The 20036-nt window shown below is 40.6% G+C and overlaps 1 protein-coding gene and 1 pseudogene across 3 annotated transcripts in view; one reads left to right on the top strand and one right to left on the bottom strand.

Annotated features, from left to right (window-relative positions):
• LOC105526021 (chromosome unknown open reading frame, human C14orf37) overlaps positions 1-20036 on the bottom strand; it is a 318003-nt gene that overhangs the window by 140262 nt on the left and 157705 nt on the right. For all 3 annotated transcript variants that reach the window (XM_011961887.1, XM_011961886.1, XM_011961888.1), the window contains 3 exons: positions 9315-10736; positions 4110-4364; positions 2560-2769 (listed from right to left, as the gene is read on the bottom strand). In XM_011961887.1, the coding sequence (XP_011817277.1) occupies positions 2560-2769; positions 4110-4364; positions 9315-10680 (1831 nt within the window). In that variant the 5' untranslated portion in view covers positions 10681-10736. The remainder of the gene's footprint in view (positions 1-2559; positions 2770-4109; positions 4365-9314; positions 10737-20036) is intronic.
• Positions 12576-13087, top strand: LOC105526020 (annotated as a pseudogene).

Here is a 20036-nt window from a genome sequence, read left to right on the forward strand (position 1 = left end):
TTTGGTGTCTAGTGTCTAACAAGGGATGTCCCTTTCCAAATCCCATGGAGAAAAGTACCTCATTTCCCAGAGAAATGCTCCTGCCCCCTTGTGAAAAAGCAAGATATTAAAATAACATATAAAAACATCACAGAGACTAAAACAAGAGAGGCGGGTAACTTGACATAAGTAATACAGTGTTCTAGAAAAGAAAAAAAATTACCTGCCTCTAGGCATAAGCTTATGGTAGAATTAAAATGTTTCACCCAGTCAAAGCTTCAAGCTGCATTTATATTCCTCGGCAAGGTAGAAAAACATACATTGAAAACGGAGGCCTCCAATACATCCAGGAGTCTAGTAGGTTGATTTGTTTAAATCAGTGCAGTCAATTCAGCTTTCGGAGGACTAGATGCACCAGCATAAAACTAACAGTGGTATTATTAATGTATACTAATTAAACATAAGTTGTACTCCTTGGTATTTATGAGTAAAACTGTGCTAATTCAAAATCTTAAGCCCAACAATGTAGCAAAAATAATACCTTTTGACCAAAAATGTTTTTGTAACCCATGACAAGGATAATTTAGACCAAAAACTAACAAAATATATTATCAAAAAGTAGCTAAAATTGAATTGTGTAGAAGAAAAGAACTAAAACCCCAGGACACCTCAGGCGTGTCAGAAAATTCTAACATATTTCAATACAACTGCCATCATCTACTAAATTTAGAAAATTACTGCAGTTTCACAAGTATGGATTATTCACAAATATTTTTTTTCTCTGATTTAATGAGCCCTGCTGGGTAAAGCTGTCATGTCGAACTCAGGTTAATTTAGGGAAACCTGCTTTTTCCAGATGGCATCAAGGAGAACAGACAGTTAATATGAGACGCTAGGCCGGGTGCGGTGGCTCAAGCCTGTAATCCCAGCACTTTGGGAGGCCGAGACGGGCGGATCACGAGGTCAGGAGATCGAGACCATCCTGGCTAACACGGTGAAACCCTGTCTCTACTAAAAAGTACAAAAAACTAGCCGGGCGAGGTGGCGGGCGCCTGTAGTCCCAGCTACTCAGAAGGCTGAGGCAGGAGAATGGCGTGAACCCAGGAGGCGGAGCTTGCAGTGAGCTGAGATCCAGCCACTGCACTCCAGTCCGGGCGACAGAGCGAGACTCCGTCTCAAAAAAAAAAAAAAAAAAAAAAAAAAAAAAAAAAAATGAGACGCTAAACTCAAAGTCGTATCACACAGTATTTATCTTAATGTGGAATGCAAGAGCTGTTAGCCCCTGAGCCCACTTTGATCTACTTCTTAAACCAGCCTTCTACTGTGGAATTCTCCACACTGCTCCTAAAATGTCATGTTTCTCTGGAATTCTCCATGCTGCTCCTAAAATGTCATGTTTCTCTCTCAGCAGCCAACTAGTGTTACCCAGAAAGTCTGTAACAGAGTCAGCTGCAAACCTAGCTCAATCACCTTCCCTGCTTTAGACAAAACAAAATAATAGCACATCCTGTGTCTTCTACTGCAGCAAACACATGGCTAATTGAGTGCCCAAAAGTTTACCAGTGTTCCAGATTAATTTAAGAAATTCTGCTCTATAAATCTTTGGACGTTTTGTATCTCCAGCCAGGAGCTCTTCACCTGCCAAAATGCTGATTAACTGACTGTGTGTCATATTTGTAGTCTTCTTATTTGTTGATAGGCAGCTGTGCCCCAAGTTTCTTTTACATGCTCAAAGCCAATGTCTTGGAAAGTACAATTTGGCATGAATTTCTTGGTCTTAGTAAATAAAGAAACCGCCTATCTCCAAATAGTAGCACAAACTAACCCAGAGATGTTACTAAGGGAGAATAACCCAGCATTAACAACCAGAGCAATGCTGTAAAAATACAATCCACGTTAAAACTTGCAACCAAGAAAATGTGGTGGGGAAACTCAAGATCTCCATCTTAATCTAGTATTCTCAAACCAGCTTGAATACTGAAATCATCTAAGGCAGTCTTTTAAAATGCTGATGCCAGATTCCATCCCCCCACCGTCTTAATCTGAATCACTGGAGAGTGACTCAGGCACTGGGATGTTTCAGAAGCTCTCCAAGGTAATTCTAATGGTCAACTATAGTTGAGAACCACAGATAATAGCAGAGTCAGCAAACTTGCTCTATAAAGGGCCCTATCATAAATGTTTCAGGCTTTGTGGGCCACTGAGTCTCTATCACAGCTTCTTAATTCTGCCACTGTGGCACAAAAGTAGCCACATACATATGTAAATGAATTAGTATGGCTGTGTTCCAATACAGCTTTATTTATGAACACTGAAATTTGAATTTTTATAACTTTTCTACGTCACAAAATATTATTCTTCTTTTGACTTTTTTTCAATCATTTCAAAATGTAAAAACAATTCTTAGCTTACAGGCCATTCAAAAACAACTGGTAGGCCAGATTTGGCCCAGCTGTAGTTTACTGACCTCTGATCTATACTGCAGATTGAATATACTCCCACTTAATTCTTTCTCGAAAACATCTGCTCAGTGACTCGCTCAACCAGTCCTTGAAAAGATCCCCTTCAAAGCATGAATACCTTCAGATTCAAGTTGGTCCAGGCCATACGAGGCAGCTGTATTAACATGAGTAATCGATGGAACAACAGTTCTTCTCTCAGAGGACGTCTCTGAAGCAGGAAGTGCAGGGGAAATGCTGAGTTCCCCCACCATTATTCCAGGGGGTGTCACTGGAGATCCCAGAACTGGTGTGAACTCCTCATTGGGCCCTGTGACTGTGTCCGTTTGTTCTGCCAAACACAACAGACAGGACTTGACCCACAAGATAATCATTATGGCAAATGTAAGCACGTATTTTCACTTTTTAGGCAAGAAATGATTAAACCAGTATCACACAATACAGTAAGTTTGGCACTTGGGTTGGCTGTCCTTTCCCATACTGTATTAATCCAACTCCTCAAAGCACAGACTTTCAGGAAAATGTGTTGTCTTCCAGGAAACGTATTATCTCTAATCAGAACTTTGTTTTTAAATTTTAATCTCCCATTTATTCTATTGGCAATATTATGGATGTTGTAGGATTTTATATTATATATTGCCAAAGGTAAAATATTTAACAAAAATATATTAAAATATATTTCAAAGACTAATTTGGAAAGACAGAATGTCTTTCTCAAAATCAAGTCATAGAGTAAGAGCCTTGATCTGGGTCTGGAATGTCAATTTAAAACCAGCCAAATATAGCCCCAGGAATTCCCAAGTCCAGAGACTCTAGAACAGTAGTAGCTTTCACACAGCTTTAAAAACTTCACTGCCTTTAAGAGATCAGAGCATTTGAGGGCCTCCTATATAGAAAGCACTTTGTAGACATTATTTCAAATTCTTAAAATAACCTATAAAACAGATAGGCATTATTTAGAGGTGAACAACCAAAGCTTACAGAAGTTAAGAAACTTAGCTTGAGGCCACAATATTAGTGAAAGCCAAATTTGCGATTCAAATTCAGGTCCACGCTGTTTTCACCTCATCCCCCCTGGCTCCTTGCAGCAGAGTTACCAAACAGGAAGAGCCTTAGAGCCTTCTCAGAGGGTCTGGCCTTTGAGGACCCAGAGGTGAGCCACCAGGAGACCTTACTTACAAACTAAACCCTTGTCCTTTTTTCTTTTTTTTTTTTTTTGAGACACAGTCTAGCTCTGTCGCCAGGCTGGAGTGCAGAGGTGCGATCTTGGCTCACTGCAAGCTCCGCCTCCCGAGTAGCTGGAATTACAGGCACATGCCACCACACCCGGCTAATTTTTTGTATTTTTAGTAGAGACGGGGTCTCACCATGTTAGCCAGGATGGTCTCAATCTCTGACTTCGTGACCCACCCGCCTCAGCCTCCGAAAGTGCTGGGATTACAGGCCTGAGCCACCGCGCCCGGCCAACCCTTGTCCTTGTAAGGCTCTGTCACACCTCTTCAAACAAGACACAGTTCGCACCCCTTTCCAGGTAAAGGTGTGTGTGTGTGTGTGTGTATGCACGCACACATGTCGGCTGCCAATGTCGGCTGCCTCACTCATTCTATTCCTTGTCCACTTAACAGAAGAGATCCACCCCCAAAACAGAGTCCAATTTCCTCTCTTACAGACCTTCCATAGTGGGAGTAACTTCAAAAGACAAAGGGATGACTGTAGTTGAAACTGTAGTGGCCAGAGGCTCCCCTCTTCTTGACAGCTGAGTAACACCAGGAACGTCAGACACAGGAGAGGAGTCCTCCTTTTCTTCCTCAGTCTTGCCCCTGTCTCTGATAAGCTCCAGGGTAGCAACCTGCTCTTGTGTCACCACGGATAAAGTGGCATCTGGCTCTTGAACAGCTGTTGTCATCTCTGGAGTGATGATGATGTCTTAAAGGGGGGAAAACATTTTAAAATAGACCAAATCCCTATTTTAAAAACAACAAAAAGAATCATGATATGATTAAAAACTTGGGGGGAGGAGAGCAGATGCTATTTCAGGAACTGGGAAAGCAAAGAGAGAACTCAGAAATAAAATGACAGTAAATAAATGTTTTCTCTGTCACTGCTTTCAGTAAATGTGAATCAATCTACAACAGAGATAAAGAAGTTCATGGAAAAAGCTAAAATGAAATCTAAAACAAAGTAGGAAGATCAATAGCTGAGCTCCCTTTCAGGCACATGATTGAATGTCAACATAATCAGTTTGTTAAGAAACAAATTATACAGAACCAAGTTACACTCAAAAACTCTCAGAAACATTTGTATACAGTATATTAATTTTCACATTTGCATTTCTAGATGGTCAAGGAAGCTAGCATTTTAAAAGAGAGGAGTAATAATTACAATAACTAATATTTAGTGAGTTTCTATGTTAAACACCATGGTAAGTGCGTGGCATACAGTATCTTATGTATGCATCCTCCCATATGTGCTACAGGGAGATAGGTGCTAGTATCATTCCATGGAAGCTGCATCATGGCGCTCAAGAATGCAGGCTCTAGAGCCAACCTGCCTTAGTCACTTACTAGCTGTGTGATCATAAACAAATTATTTCACATATGTGGGCCTTGAGTTTCCTCAGCTATAAAATGGGGATAATAATAGTATCTATCTCATAGAGCTGCTACAAAGATTAGATAACACAAGTAAAATACCTAGTATTTGGTAAGTATTCAATAATTACCAGCTATTATAACTCCACTTTATAGAATTTAGGTTTAGAAAAGCTAAGGAGCCTACCTTTGGTCACATAGCCAGCACTCTTAACCACTGTGCTAAGCCCAAGGAACAACTTAGAGACGCCTCTGTAGAAGATGTGCACTTGCTTTTAGATCAGAAAAGGAAATGAATAGAACTGGTAGGGTGTGACATTATCTGTCACAGGTCCACTTTCTTTACAACATTATAATTCCCTCAAATACAGTATTAAAGACTATAATTATAGTCTGCTTTCTCTTCCGATCATATAAATGTTTTGCCTTCTACAGACTACTTATAAGTCAAGATTTGCCTTCTTATGAAGGGGCTATGCTAGAAATTTCAAACACTGTACAGAGCAACTACTAAAAACTTAATTTCTTGAAAACCTTATTGTCTCTCTTTTTTAAAATATCAGTTCTAGATACTAAGTATTTTAGCAAGATCAGTAAGTTATACAATGAAAAATAATATTCTAGGGATAACTTAAAAAAGGTTTCTCAAAGTTTTTACTAATGACATGCCGGGTGCAGTGGCTCACGCCTATAATACCAGCACTTTGGGAGACTGAGGTGGAAGGATCACAAGGTCAGGAGTTCGAGACCAGCCTGGCCAATATGGTGAAACCCCATCTGTACTGAAAATACAAAAAAATTGGCCAGGCATGGTGGCACATTCCAGCCACTGGCTGTCATCCCAGCCACTCGAGAAGCTGAAGCAGGAGAACTGTTTGAACCCAGGAGGTGGAGGTTGCAGTGAGCCGAGATCACGCCACTGCACTCCAGCCCGGATGACAGAGCGAGACTCTGTCTTAAAAAAAAAAAAAAAAAAAAAAGTTTTTATTAATGACATCATGGCATATCCTATTACTTTAAAAAAATGTTGCCTCAAAAACAATGTATTTGCTTTAAAATAATGTGTATTTGTTTGTTTTTCACTATAGGCGGTTCCTTTTCTTGGTACTCATCCAGTTTACACTATTTTTCCTTTTGAATTGAAGAGATTTTTATATTTGATGGATTAATATACCTGGTTACAGGACAAACGTGTGAGTTAGGGTAAGGTTCTCACGTGAGCTTCATATTTGCACTCTATATCATTGTTTGAATTTTGTCTCTCTTTTATTCCTTTCTCCAATATTACCGTAAATCCCTAGAGAGCCAGGATTCATTGTCCTTCTGTACCTCCAGCACGTAGGGCAACACTCTGTTTGCCACAAGAAGACAATAACATATAGTTTTACCATTTTAAGCAGTAGGAGTTCTCTCTGTTGCCCTCATTTTTGAAAGCATAATGAACACTTTTGAGAACATATATACAAAAATAAATATGCAGGCGCTGTTTGTAGTTTTATGAAATAGCAAGAAATGTCAAAATGCATAGTATCTTGAATAAATAATTACTGTTAGAGAAAGAAAAGTGAGAACTAGAAATAGTAATAAAAAATTTTTAAATAAACTTTAAATTTTCCTAACATCTCTCATTCTTCCTACTTCATGTTGGAGAAAAAATAATTATACTTTTTTGTTTTTTTTTTTTTTTGAGATGGAGTCTCGCTCTGTTGCCCAGGCTGGAGTGCAGTGGCCAGATCTCAGCTCACTGCAAGCTCTGCCTCCTGGGTTTACGCCATTCTCCTGCCTCAGCCTCCCGAGTAGCTGGGACTACAGGCGCCTGCCACCTCGCCTGGCTAGTTTTCCGTATTTTTTAGTAGAGACGGGGTTTCACCCTGTTAGCCCGGATGGTCTCGATCTCCTGACCTCGTGATCCGCCCGTCTCGGCCTCCTAAACTGCTGGGGTTACAGGCTTAAACCACCATACCCGGCCTATAGATTATTTTTAAAACCTGATCTTCAGTTGAAGCAGCTGAGTGAAAGGGCTAACTATAATCTCAACGTACTCATCTGTTAATAATATCCAAAAACACCAAGAAATCAGTGCATATTCTGAAGAAGATAATGTCCTAGGTGGTCCCTGGACTCTAAATGATTAGCATTTGAGTTGTTTACTTCAGAAAAATACTTATGATCACCTCAAACTGAGTAGTAAAACATTTTGGCTATTCTATAACAACTGCTGTCAATAACTGCAATCTTTTCCATTCCTTTTAACTCGATGGGACAAAAAAAAGTAAAACAAAAGGAATAAATTGACTGTTCCTCTTGGTACAAAGAACATTTAGAAATTGTTCAATTTTGGATAAGTTAGGCCTGCATGGTTTTCTATCCTCATTTGGAAATCCATTGAAAGGATATTTACTGAGTACCTACTATGTACCAGGAATTGTGCTATGTGCTAGGAATAAAAAGAAGTGCCCTGTTAAAAGATTACAATTTGCTGAGGCAATTATGACTAAGTACAATATTCAAAAATCAAAATAATCAGGAAATTACCAATTCCATTTTACTTGTTAGGCTGTATTAATAGAAGCCAATACAAGTTTAGTACACAAGAATCATGGATTCAATTGTGCAGTGAACAATCTGGGGCTATATGACTTAATGCTCCAAAAATAAAAGTTCTATGAAGAACTGAAGTAAACTTGTTGCTCAGTCCTATCTAAGGTCTTCATGGCCATGTGAACCCAACTCCATGTAAAAACCAACTTACAAGACATTTTATGGAAGCTTCTATGAAAACTTAACAGCATACTAGGTCTTTCAGTCTTTAAATAAAAATGAATTGACATGTAAAATTCAATCTTTCTTTTGTCATTTATCAGGTGATCTTTCACCATTTTAATTCAATCTCAACACCTTATAAAACATATTACTGATTTGATATTTTCCATTAATTGGGCTAATTGGCTGAAGTAACACATTGTACATGTTCCAAAACAATTTGAAATGAGCATGTAAACATTACAGTAAGCTTTTCCTTTCCAATGTTGTTATCTGTCCAACTACCCATAATAAAAGAAAACCATTATCCATCAAAACAAATAGAAGGCTTTTCAGATTATAATATTCACAGATGCAAAGGCCAAAAGAAAGTAGAAAATGCAGAACCAAGCAAGCAGATGATTTATCTTCCACCCTACCTACCCTTCCTTATTTCTAAATGTTCTCATTTTAGGAAAACAAAATTAGAAAATTCATATAGTTAATACCATGAGATAACTACAGTACTTACCTAAAACTTTTTTTGTAAGAAATATAAGGGATGTGAGCATATTTTACAACAATCTGTATGTAAGTATCCAAGATCGTTTATTACAGTTTAAACATATAGCTAATTCTTTCATATTTTCTTGTATATTTACACATTTTCATAGTAAAATGTTTGAAAAATATTAGTCTAAAATAAAAATAATAGTATCAGGGTTTCTCAGCCTCAGAGCTATTAACATGTTGGCTGGGATAATTCTTTGTTATGAGGGGCTGTCCTACGTAGTCTAAGATATTTAGCAATATCTTAGCACCCCTCAGTTCTAACAATGAAAAAGGTCTCCAAACATTGCTACATGTCCCCTGGGGGAAGGGTAAAGCAAAACAAAACTATCCCCCGTTAAAGAACACTGGTCTATAGGCAGGATTTATATTTGGGTGTAATTTCTTTTTTTCTTTTTTGAGAGGAAGTTTCGCTCTTGTCACCCAGGCTGGAGTGCAGTGGCACACTCTTGGCTCACTGCAACCTCTGCCTCCCAGGTTCAAGCAATTCTCCTATCTCAGCCTCCTGAGTAGCTGGGATTACAGGCACCTGCCACCACGCCCAGCTAATTTTTGTATTTTAGTAGAGATGGGGTTTCACCATGTTGGCGAGGCTGGTCTCGAACGCCTGACCTCAAGTGAGCTGCCTGCCTTGGCCTCCCAAAGTGCTGGGGTGACAGGAATTGGGTGTAATTTTTATATAAAATAGATGATGTATTTGTATGCTTCTGCTTTTCTTTATTTTTCAAATTTCATTTTTTTAATCCTTTTCAGAGGAGGGGTCTCACTATATCACCCAGGCTGGTCTCAAACTCCTGGGCTCAAGCAATCCTCCCACCTCGGCCTCCCAAAATGCTGGGATTATAGGCATGAGCCACTGCACCTGGCCTGCTTTTCATTAAAACTTCAATCTATTTCTAAATTGCCATTAAAAAAAAAAAATTGAAAGTTTCTAAATTAAACCAAAGTTTGTTTTTCTTTTTCTTTCTTTTACCTTTCATTGTATTTCCCAACAGTCGGTCTGCCTCAGACTCATATTCTGAGACAGAAACAGTGGTCTCTAAGAAAAACAGGGCATTGTTTTCCTTGGTAGATTCCGTGAAGTCTCCCGTACTTTGGAGCAAGTTCACAATGGAAACTTTCATGTCTTCCATTAGACTTGTGGGGGTAAATGAACTTGGATCGGTGAAAGCAGGTGATCTCTCATTCCCATGCACTATTAGCAGGGCTGTGCCCGTGTGTGTTTCCCCTTCAGGCAGCTCCAGAGCCACCTCTGCAGCCTCTGTCCAAGGCTGGTCCCCTTCCATACCCTCATGGTTTACTTGTGCTGTCTGAGACATCTCCGTTCTCACCCGAGTCTCTTCATTGTCTCCAAGCTTGGGGGTCCTTATCCGGCTTACACTCTCTAATTTGGTGTCATCCCACTCATCACTTAAGGCAGAGACAGCTGGAACAGCTGTGCTGACACTCACTGTGACTTCTGGGGCTCCCAGCAGACTGTCAGTTTCTGGCTCAACACTCAGGGTGTACTCGGAAGTTGCAAGTGGTTGCTTGGTGGCAGCAGCCTGGGTGTTATCAGCTGTCATCTGCGAAGGCTTCTCCTTATCAGGTGTGAGGCTTCCAGGCTCAGTGCCTGCTGTGGACTCAGCACCAGGAAAATAAGTTGTCCTGTGGTCTGTGTCTGCTTCAAATTTCTCAGTCCTCGGATTGGTGGTTAGCATTTCCTTAGTATTCACATAGGATGAAGGTGAATGTCCCAAACCAGCTCCTTCCTGACTTTCAGTTGCAAGTGATTGGTTATCCATATACTTCAGAAAACCTTTTGTGGTTTCTGTGATCTCTTCTACAATGGGCTGAAAGTTAGTGCTTGTAAGGAGTTCCTCCTTTCCATCAATAGTCAGAGAAGCAGTCGCAGTGATAGCAATGGTTAACATGGCCTTGGAAAGTCCACTTTCAGGAGATATTCTCTCTGGTTGGCTAGAACCAAATACTTCTTCAACTGCTGGGACAGCTGACTCAGTAGCAGTAGAAACACCAGGGCGTTCAGTCTGCATGAGCCCAGCTCGTCCAGGCTGGGTTTCTTTGTTAATAGAGAATGCTTTATTTAATGATGTTGCCGATGGTCCTGCTGACACCATCATTGGATCTTCAGAGACCACCAGTTGGGGAGTCTGCTTTGAGGTAATGGAGCTATTTTCTCGGTCATCGGTGTTCATCTTATCAGACTGCCCTTTTTCCGCATGAACATGTCCTATCTCCCTCCTTTCTATTTTGGGGAAGGCCAGACATTGTGTGGCAACGTTGAAAAGCAGAAGGCTACAGAAAGCCAGACAAATGTGCAATACAATCGGTCCACTCATAGTGGAAGAGAAATGGCACGTACACTGGCAGAGTTGACAAGTCCAGTAATTGAATCCTGCAGAAAAATAAAGCATATCAAACTGTCATATAAATACGTGTTGTAAATAAGTCTCTTTAAATTAAACCGTAAGTAAAATAATCTCCTTGACTTTATAACACACAGAGATGGTAGGTAGGAGAGGACTGTTCTATTTCTTTGTACCCTTGAGACATGGATAACCCAGTTCATTTTTCCCTGCTGAATTTTGCTGATTTAACTTGAGGTTCCCTAGAAAAAGGTACACATAGTTCAAGTATTAAGTTCATTGTTTCTTAAATACTTACTTGAAATAAATTACCCTTGAAGTCACATTTGCAATATTCTCTCCAAATTCCTCTATTAACCATGTAGTCAAATGATGTAGAAATAGCAACATGTCAAAGAAATAAAAAGTAAGTCTTATACATTCATTCAAATAACTTTTTAAGTGTTGCCACATTCTGAATGCTTGTGGCCCCCAGAATTCATGTGTTGAAACCTAATCAGCAACATGTTGGTATTAGGAAGTGAGGCCTTTGAGAAGTGATGACTTCATGAGGGCAGAACCCTCATGAATGGGATTTGTGCCCTTATAAAAGAGACCCCAGGGCCAGGCACGGTGGCTCACACCTGTAATCCCAGCACTTTGGGAGGCCAATGTGAGTGCATCACCTGAGGTCAGGAGTTAGAGACCAGCCTGGCCAACATCGTGAAACCCCGTCTCTACTAAAAATAAAAAAATTAGCTGGGAGTGGTAGCGGGCATCTGTAATCTCAGCTACTCAGGAGGCTGTGGCGAGAGAATCGTTTGAACCTGGAAGGCGGAGATTACAGTGAGCTGAGATCATGCCATTGCACTACAGACTATGCAATAAGAGCAAAACTCTGTCTCAAAAAAAAAAAAAAAAAAAAAGAGAGAGACCCCAGGCCAGGCACAGTGGCCTACGCCTGTAATCCCAGCATTTTAGGAGGCCGAGACCAGCAGATCACTTGAGGTCAGGAGTTTGAGACCAGCCTGGCCAACATGGTGAAACCCCATCTCTAATAAAAATATAAAAATTACCCAGGTATAGTGGCGCAAACCTGTAATCCCAGCTGCTTGGGAGGCTGAGGCAAGAGAATTGCCTAAACCTGGGAGGTGGAGGTTGCAGTGAGCTAAGATCATGCCACTGCACTCCAACCTGGACAGGAGACTCCATCTCAAAAATAAATAAATAAATAAATAAATAAATAAAATAAAAGAGGGCCAGGCGAGGTGGCTCACGCCTGAAATCCAAGCACTTTGGGAGACACAGGCAGTCAGATCACCTGAGGTCAGGAGTTCAAAACCAGCCTGGCCAACATGGTGAAACCCCGTCTCGACTAAAAATACAAAAAAATTAGCTAGGCGTGGTGGCAGGCATCTGTAATCCCAGCTACTTGGGAGGCTGAGGAAGGTGAATCACTTGAACCCAGGAGGCAGAGGTTGCAATGGGCCGAGATCGCACCATCACAGTCCAGCCTGGGCAACAAGACGGAAACTCCATCTCGAAATAATAAAATAAAGAGACACCCCAAGAGCTCCCTGGCCCCTTCCACCATGTAGGACACAGCGAAAAGGTGCCTTCTGTGAACCAGAAGGTGGGCCCTACCCAGACACCAAATCTACTGACACCTTGACCTCAGACTTCCCAGTCTCCAGAACTGTGAGCAATAAACTTCTGTTGTTTACAAACATCCTGTTTATTATACTGTGTTATAGCAGCCCAAATGGACTAAGAAAAGTGTGTTTGAAAACACTAAATATCATCATTAAATGCTGAATACCAGTTACTTTTAAGAGTTTTTAAAAGTAAGTAAATAGTTTTCAATGAAAATATGTCTTTTAGCTCTTTTTCTTCAGTGAGGCAGCCGAGTAGCAGATGCAGAGATGCAGATCTTTGTGAAGACCCTCACAGGCAAGACCATCACCCTTGAGATCAAGCCCAGTGACACCATTTAGAATGTCAAAGCCAAAATTCAAGACAAGGAGGGGTATCCCACCTGACCAGCAGCGTCTGATACTTGCTGGGAAACAGCTAGAGGATGGCCACACTCTCTCAGGCTACAACATCCAGAAAAAGTCCACCCTAAACCTGTTGCTGTGCCTGAGAGGTGGCATTATTGAGCCTTTCCTCTGCCAGCTCACCCAGAAATACAACTGCGACAAGATGATCTGCTGCAAGTGCTATGCTTGCCTGCACCCCCGTGCTATCAACTGCCGCAAGAAGAAATGTGGCCACAGCAACAACCTGCACCCCAAGAAGAAGGTCAAATAAGGTTCTTCCTTCCTCGAAGGGCAGCAGCCTTCTGCCCAGGCCCCATGGCCTTAGAGCCTCAATAAAGTGTCCCTTTCGTTGACTAGAGCAGAAAAAAAAAAAGAAAGAAAGAAAATATGTATTTTAAATGCTTAAATCATTTGTTATTCTCTGTAACAACTATACAAATTACGGGCAAAACATGTTTCAAAATTGAAGGATTAGAAAAGGTTTAAGAGTTTAAGCAAGGTTAATAGTTTCAGAAAAAAAAATATATTTTAAAATTAGCAATCTTTATTGAATATCCATTATTATAAGATAAAAAAAGTATTGTAGTATTTAAAATAAACTACTCACATTCTCATTACAACTAAAACTATATTAAAATTGTTAATTTTTCCCCCAAATTTAAGGGTTTCAGTTCTTTTTTTTTTTTTTTTATCTATTTTGCTGTGTAGGACCTTTTCTCTTCCCATCATCAGAAATTTCTCAGAGATGCTGCAAGTTTTCTAGAAAATTAAACCTTGAAACTAAAATTCTAAAACAAAAACCTCAACTTTATAAAGTTTACATTTTTTTCTTTCTTTCATGTCTAATCATTCAATGATCTAAGTTAAGCAAATGATGTGCACATGTGAAATTTATAAATGTATTATCATAGGGTCTTCTTCCCTTAAGGAGTTTCAAAGCTTCCATGTGTTATCTCATTTAGTCTTGTAGGTCCTTTCAAGAAGGAAGAAAGGTAAAGTCCTCAGGACATGATCTACACGGCTGAAGACAAAAAGAAGGCTGAATTTTCTTTCCTTCCTCCTTTTTTTTGTTTCTTTTTTCTTTTTTTTTTTTTTTTTTTTTTTTTGAGACGGAGTTTCACTCTGTCGCCCAGGCTGGAATGCAGTGCCAGTCAGCTCACTGCAACCTCCAGCTCCCGAGTTCTTGTGCCTCAGCCTCCCGAGTAGCTGGGACTACAGGCTTGCACCACCATGCTCAGCTAATTTTTGTATTTTTATTAGAGATGGGGTTTCACCATGTTGGCCAGACTAGTCTTGAACTCCTGACCTCAAGCGATCCAACTGCCTCAGCCTCCCAAAGTGCTGAAATTACAGGTGTGAGCTCCCCTCCCCTTCCCTTCCTTCTCCTTTTTTCTTTCCCCAGGCTGGACTTGAACTCCTGGGCTCTAGCAATCCTCCTGCATCAAGCTCCTAAGTAGGACCACAGGCACGCACCACCACACAGCACAAGAAGACTGACTTTTTCTACGTGAGAAAAAAAGGAATCCACGGATTTAGAGCCAAGGCTTCCTGCCAACTACCACCACCATGAGTGTACCATCTTGGAAACTGGTCCAGCAGCCCCAGTCAGCCCTTCGGATGATTGCACCCCTGGCTGACATCTTGACTACACCTTCTTGAAAGACTTTGTGGCAGAACCACACAGCTAAGTTACTTCCAAATTTGTGATGCATAGAACTGGTACAAAATAACAAATAATTATTGTTATTTCAAGCCACTAAGCTTTGGGGTAATTTGTTACACAGAAATCTTGAGTCCACGATGCTTCAGGGAAATACAGGAATGGAATGGCATCATGAGTATAATAGTGTCATGTGCAGAAAAGAAACAGCATATCAGGGATTACAAATTTAGCAGAAGAAAACGGAAGCCAGAGATGACTAAAAGAAACGTAAGTCCCCAAAGAATCTGCAAGGATAATGAGAAAGATGCTAAGTTTCCTCATATGCAAATGGGGGTTTGAAACAAACATATCTGAATATTAAATTACATACTGTTAGCTAGCATTGTTTTTGTTTGTTTGTATGTTTGTTTTTGAGATGGGGTCTCACTCTGTTGCCCAGGCTGGAGTGCACTGATGCCATCTCGGCTCACTGCAACCTCCGTCACCCAGGTTCAAGTGATTCTCCTGCCTCAGTCTCCCAAGTAGCTGGGATTACAGGTGCCCACTACCACACCCAGCTAATTTTTGTATTTTTAGTAGAGACAGGGTTTCACCATTTGGCCAGGCTGGTCTCGAACTCCTGACCTCAAGCGATCCACCCATCTCAGCCTCCCAAAGTGCTGGGATTACAGGCATGAGCCACTACACCTGGCTGCATTGTTCTTTTTAAAAAAGAGAAAATGGCAAAGATATTTGATAAAGAGGAAACAGCATGGGCCACAGCATGTCAACATTCTGGACATTAGTTATTACTGTACTTTAGATGAGCCAGGATGTACTCTAATTCATATCCAGGTAACAGATCACTGAATTTGGCTTGATGCCTCTATTTGCCTTCCTTAAAACAAAAACGTAGTGAAGGGGCCAGGTGCAGTGGCTCATACCTGTAGTCCCAATGCTTTGGGAGGCCAAGGCAGGAGGATCATCCGAGTCCAGAAGTTTGAGACCAACCTGAGCAACATGGCAAAATCTCATCTCTACAAAATTAGCCAGGCACATGCCAGTCGATCCAGCTACTCAGGTGGTTGAAGTGGGAAAATCACTTGAGCCCGAAAAGTCAAGACTGCAGTGAGCCATGATCACACCACTGCACTCCATTCTGGGCAACAGAGAAAAGCCCCTGTCTCAAAAACAAACAGACAACAACAACAACAACAACAACAACAACAAAAACATATGAGGCCTGGCGCAGTGGCTCACACCTGTAATCCCAGCACTTTGGGAGGCCGAGGCGGGCAGATCATGAGGCCAGGAGATTGAGAACATCCTGGCTCACACGGTGAGACCCCGTCTCCACTAAAAATACAAAAAAATTAGCCGGGAGTGGTGGCGGGTGCCTGTAGTCCCAGCTATTCAGGAGGCTGAGGCAGGAGAACGGCATGAACCTGGGAGGCGGAGCTTGCAGTGAGCCAAGATCATGCCACTGCACTCCAGCCTGGGTGACAGAGGGAAACTCCATCTCAAAATATATATATGATAGCTGTGAAACAAGAGTATTGACAGTCAATGAAATTACACCTTTGGGTTTCTGTTCAGACAAATTCACCTACTAAATTCTATCTATGTGCTTGAAGAGTCATAAAAGCTATAGAACTCTGTGGTTCATTCCTGATCCATTCAGGTAGCTGCTCCTTCCTAAACAAATACTTGTTCTATTCAGTGAAATCTTACTAAACGTGTGGCCTAAAACATTGGCCCACATGACCCCATACTTCCAAATAAAAATCTGAAAACCCCAGGCCATCATGAATGGTAATAGAGTTTAGAGGGACTTGGGCTGGCATCAGAAAAATGATTCCTGAGTCGTAGCTTTATTGATGTTAAAACTTGCTATATGATACTGAGTAAGTGGCCCCAGTTTCTCCTTTGACAAAATGAGGAATTAAGATAATCATTGAAATCCCTTCTTCATCCATGATTTTATTCTTATACCTCACCTATATGACATAAAATAAAAATACAAATATTTCTATATTCCTATAATGTTGCCATCAAGTAGGAAAGGCACTCAAATGGTGAAGCAGATGCTTTATGTGTTATGTGTATGTTATGGAGTCGTGTGGACTGAGAGAAAAATTTTACAAACAAATCAGACCAAGGGAAGAAAGGATAAATAATAAAGACTTAATACAGCCCCACTGCCTTTCCAAAACATAATTTTCCTACAAAGTTTTATTTTCATCTGTATCTTGGGTTTTAGAAGTTTCGTGTGAAGGGAATTCTGCTATTGTTCCAAAAGACTTTCCTTCTGTGATTGTCAGCCACCTGCTTTCTAAATTCAATTACAACAGAAAGAGTAGGGGTGAACCACAAGCATTTGCTTTTTTCCCCTTTTTCATAGGCATCTATGCAAGCTTTCTCTATGTCTGTGTATTGAGGCCATATGTTCCCTCTCCCCACTATTGAAAGCAACGCTTGTACGTTAAAAGGAAAACAGACAACCTGTAAGAAGAATAACAGGGAACACGCCTGCAACTCAGATAAACTGATAGATGACCTTCAAATTCCCGGATTTTCTCCCTCTTTCAAAGCCCAGTATAGGTTCATGTAGTCACTCCCATTAGTCTGATGTCCCACAATGGGAGTTACATGACGCTCAAGAATAAATGAGAAGACTGTTGTCAATTCGACAATATTTCTAAACCTAAATAACCATCTGCAACCATATTTTAAGGCTATGAGCCTTTTCCTTTTTCCTCAATACTGTATCCCCTTCCTGGCAATGTGCCTGGCACAGAAGAAATGCTCAGTAAATATTGGCTGAACAAACAGATGAATGTCTATAGCCCACTTTGCTGGAAGAAGTGGAAGGAGGAGAGATTCCATTGCATATTAGAATTCTGTCTTAATTATCTTCAATTAGCTCAATCATAAGAATATTTAACAAACAAACAAAAAGAACATTCCTCTTACTTTTCCCTCCCACTGTGTATTTGGATGCTGCTTTCTTTTCACTGTCTCTCTCAATGCAAATTAATTCAGATAAATAAGCTCTAACCAAATTACCAACCGATGTTAGGTATCAGCTTTGAATAGCTTAAAAAGCATCTCCTTCAGAGCAGGTCAGTAGCACTTTGTCGATCATTTGCTATCAAGGTATCTATCCTAATAGCTTGGCAGTCTTCTGAACAATTTACTGCATTTCTGCCACCAGTGAGCAAGATAAGCTGTTCTGTCAGGCATTATCTTTGACAATCTTACATAGCTACAGTCCAGAATCTGTTTCTTTGTCAAGTCTAGGCATATTCAAGTTTCAAAGACAAATGAAAGGCAACATAAAAAAATATCAGCCTTGGCCATCTGGTTAATCAGATTTTGTAAGCACTGGGTCAATATTTTTTCCAACTAAAATGAATACTGCTATTTCAGTACGTTACCAAAATGAAAACACAAAAGGGAAACCAATATGTTAAATCATTCTCACCAGTGATGAAGCTACTATTTCCAGTGTAAACTGAGTTTCACATATAATATTAAGGCACAATGAGCATCGCCCCAAGAGTACTCAAGACAAGGGAGGGCTGTAGAGTTTGCCAATAAACTGGTGACAGTTTGCTTTATATTTTCCTTTTCTTATGATATACACAAAAACTACAGAGAGCTACTGTGGGGTAGGTGAAGAAAGCTACCTCATCTTGGCTTTTCATTGTCAACTGTAAGTTACTTTGATGACACTTCAAACACAACCATCTTCATCTGAACTTTGGTGGCCACCTTGAACTCTTCTCTCCTTTACGTTCTAGATTCACAACTGCTGTGGATCCTCCTCTCATAACTTCTTTTGGAATTGTAACTTCTGATCACCTCATTGGATTGTTAGTATTTTAAATGCCTCTTAATTGATGACCTTGTCTAGGCTCTCTCCTCTCCAATCTATTTTATATAATCCAGTATTTTATATAATCCAGATTTTTTTTTTTTTTTTTGAGACAAAGTCTCACTCTGTCACCAGGCTGGAGTGCAGTGGTGAGATCTCAGCTCACAGCAACCTCCGCTTCCCAGGTTTAAGCGATTCTCCTGCCTCAGCCTCCCAAGTAGCTGGGACCACAAGCGCACGCCACCACTCCCAGCTAATTTTTGTGTTTTTAGTAGAGATGGGGTTTCACCATGTTGGCTGGGATGGTCTCAATCCCTTGACCTCATGATTCGCCCGCCTCAGTCTCCCAAATTGCTGGGATTAGAGGTGTGAGCCACCACACCCAGCTAGTTTATTCTGAAGACTAAAAATTGCAATAATCAATCAAAGACAGCTACCACTTGGGAGCTGCTATGTGCCAAGCATTCTAAGTGCCCAATGGAAATTATCTTATTTAACCCTTACAACAACCTAATAAGGTAGATACTGTCATTATTCCCACTTTTTAGATGAGGAAAACAACAGGCCAGTAGAGGATAAGTAACTTGCCTAAGGAATAGTGTCTCCTTTTGATCTTTTGGATTCTGTAAGAATTCAAGGTCCCTACCTTTGCCACACAACTCTCTGCTTTCCTCAAACACAGCATATAATGTCCCCAAATATACAATTGCCAAGGTCCATATCTAATAATGCAACCCCGCACCATGGTGCCCAGTATAAACACCATCATCAGTCACATACATAGCACTTTTAAGTGCCATACTCATCTCAGGCTCTTAAGTTGGTTTTTGTTTTGTTTTGTTTTGTTTTCGAGATGGAATCTTGCTTGTTGCCCAGGCTGGAGAGCAGTGGCATGATCTCGGCTCAAAACAACCTCCACCTCCCAGGTTCAAGCAATTCTCCTGCCTCAGCCTACTGAGTAGCTAGGATTATAGGCACCCACCACCATGTCCCACTAATTTTTGTATTCGTAGTAGAAATGGGGTTTCACCTTGTTGGCCAGGCTGCTCTCGAACTCTTGCCTTCATGATCCACCCACTTTGGCCTCCCAAAGTGTTGGGATTACAGGCATGAGCCACCGTGCTCAGCATTCAGGCTCCCAAGTTTTAAGGATGACACTGTACGACCCGTGATTCCCTGCCCAGGTATCCAAACCCTGGCCTCCCAGGTCACGTCCCATTCTGGCCCATTCTTTCCCCACCCTTCTCCTAGCTCCTGTAGCATGAATTGTCATGTAAGTCTCAGCACCTCAAATGAGATTGTGTTCTTTGCACACAAACACTAGTCTTTACCATTCCTTTTTTTTGCCACATAATTAGCAATAAGTGTAGAAGAATGTGAAAAAGAATGTTTAGAGTCTTTATTTTGTACTGTAAGATTTTTTTAATGACATTTCATGGTCTAACTGTGTCTAATTGTATGTTTTATTCAATACCTAGCCAATTTTGGCTACTTATTTAATGTGCCACTCTAACAATAACTTATATGTTCTCATTTCTGCTATATTTTAATGTTTCAGAGTTTATTTCATACACACACACACACACACAACAGACCAACAGTTGCAGGTAACAAGTCTTACAGCTTCAGGTCAACATGATTGAAATATCATCTCACCTTTTGAAATACAATTAGTGACTCTCTGATGAGGGGGAAAGTGTCTTAATCCTTGTGTCTTCATAATCTTTCCATTTTGTGTCTTTGTGTCTTAACAATCTTCCCATTTTGTTCTTTTCATGACCATTCCTCAATG

This window comes from Colobus angolensis, unplaced genomic scaffold, assembly GCF_000951035.1.
Source record: "Colobus angolensis palliatus isolate OR3802 unplaced genomic scaffold, Cang.pa_1.0 Scaffold57, whole genome shotgun sequence".
In the NCBI taxonomy this organism is placed as follows: Eukaryota; Metazoa; Chordata; class Mammalia; order Primates; family Cercopithecidae; genus Colobus; species Colobus angolensis.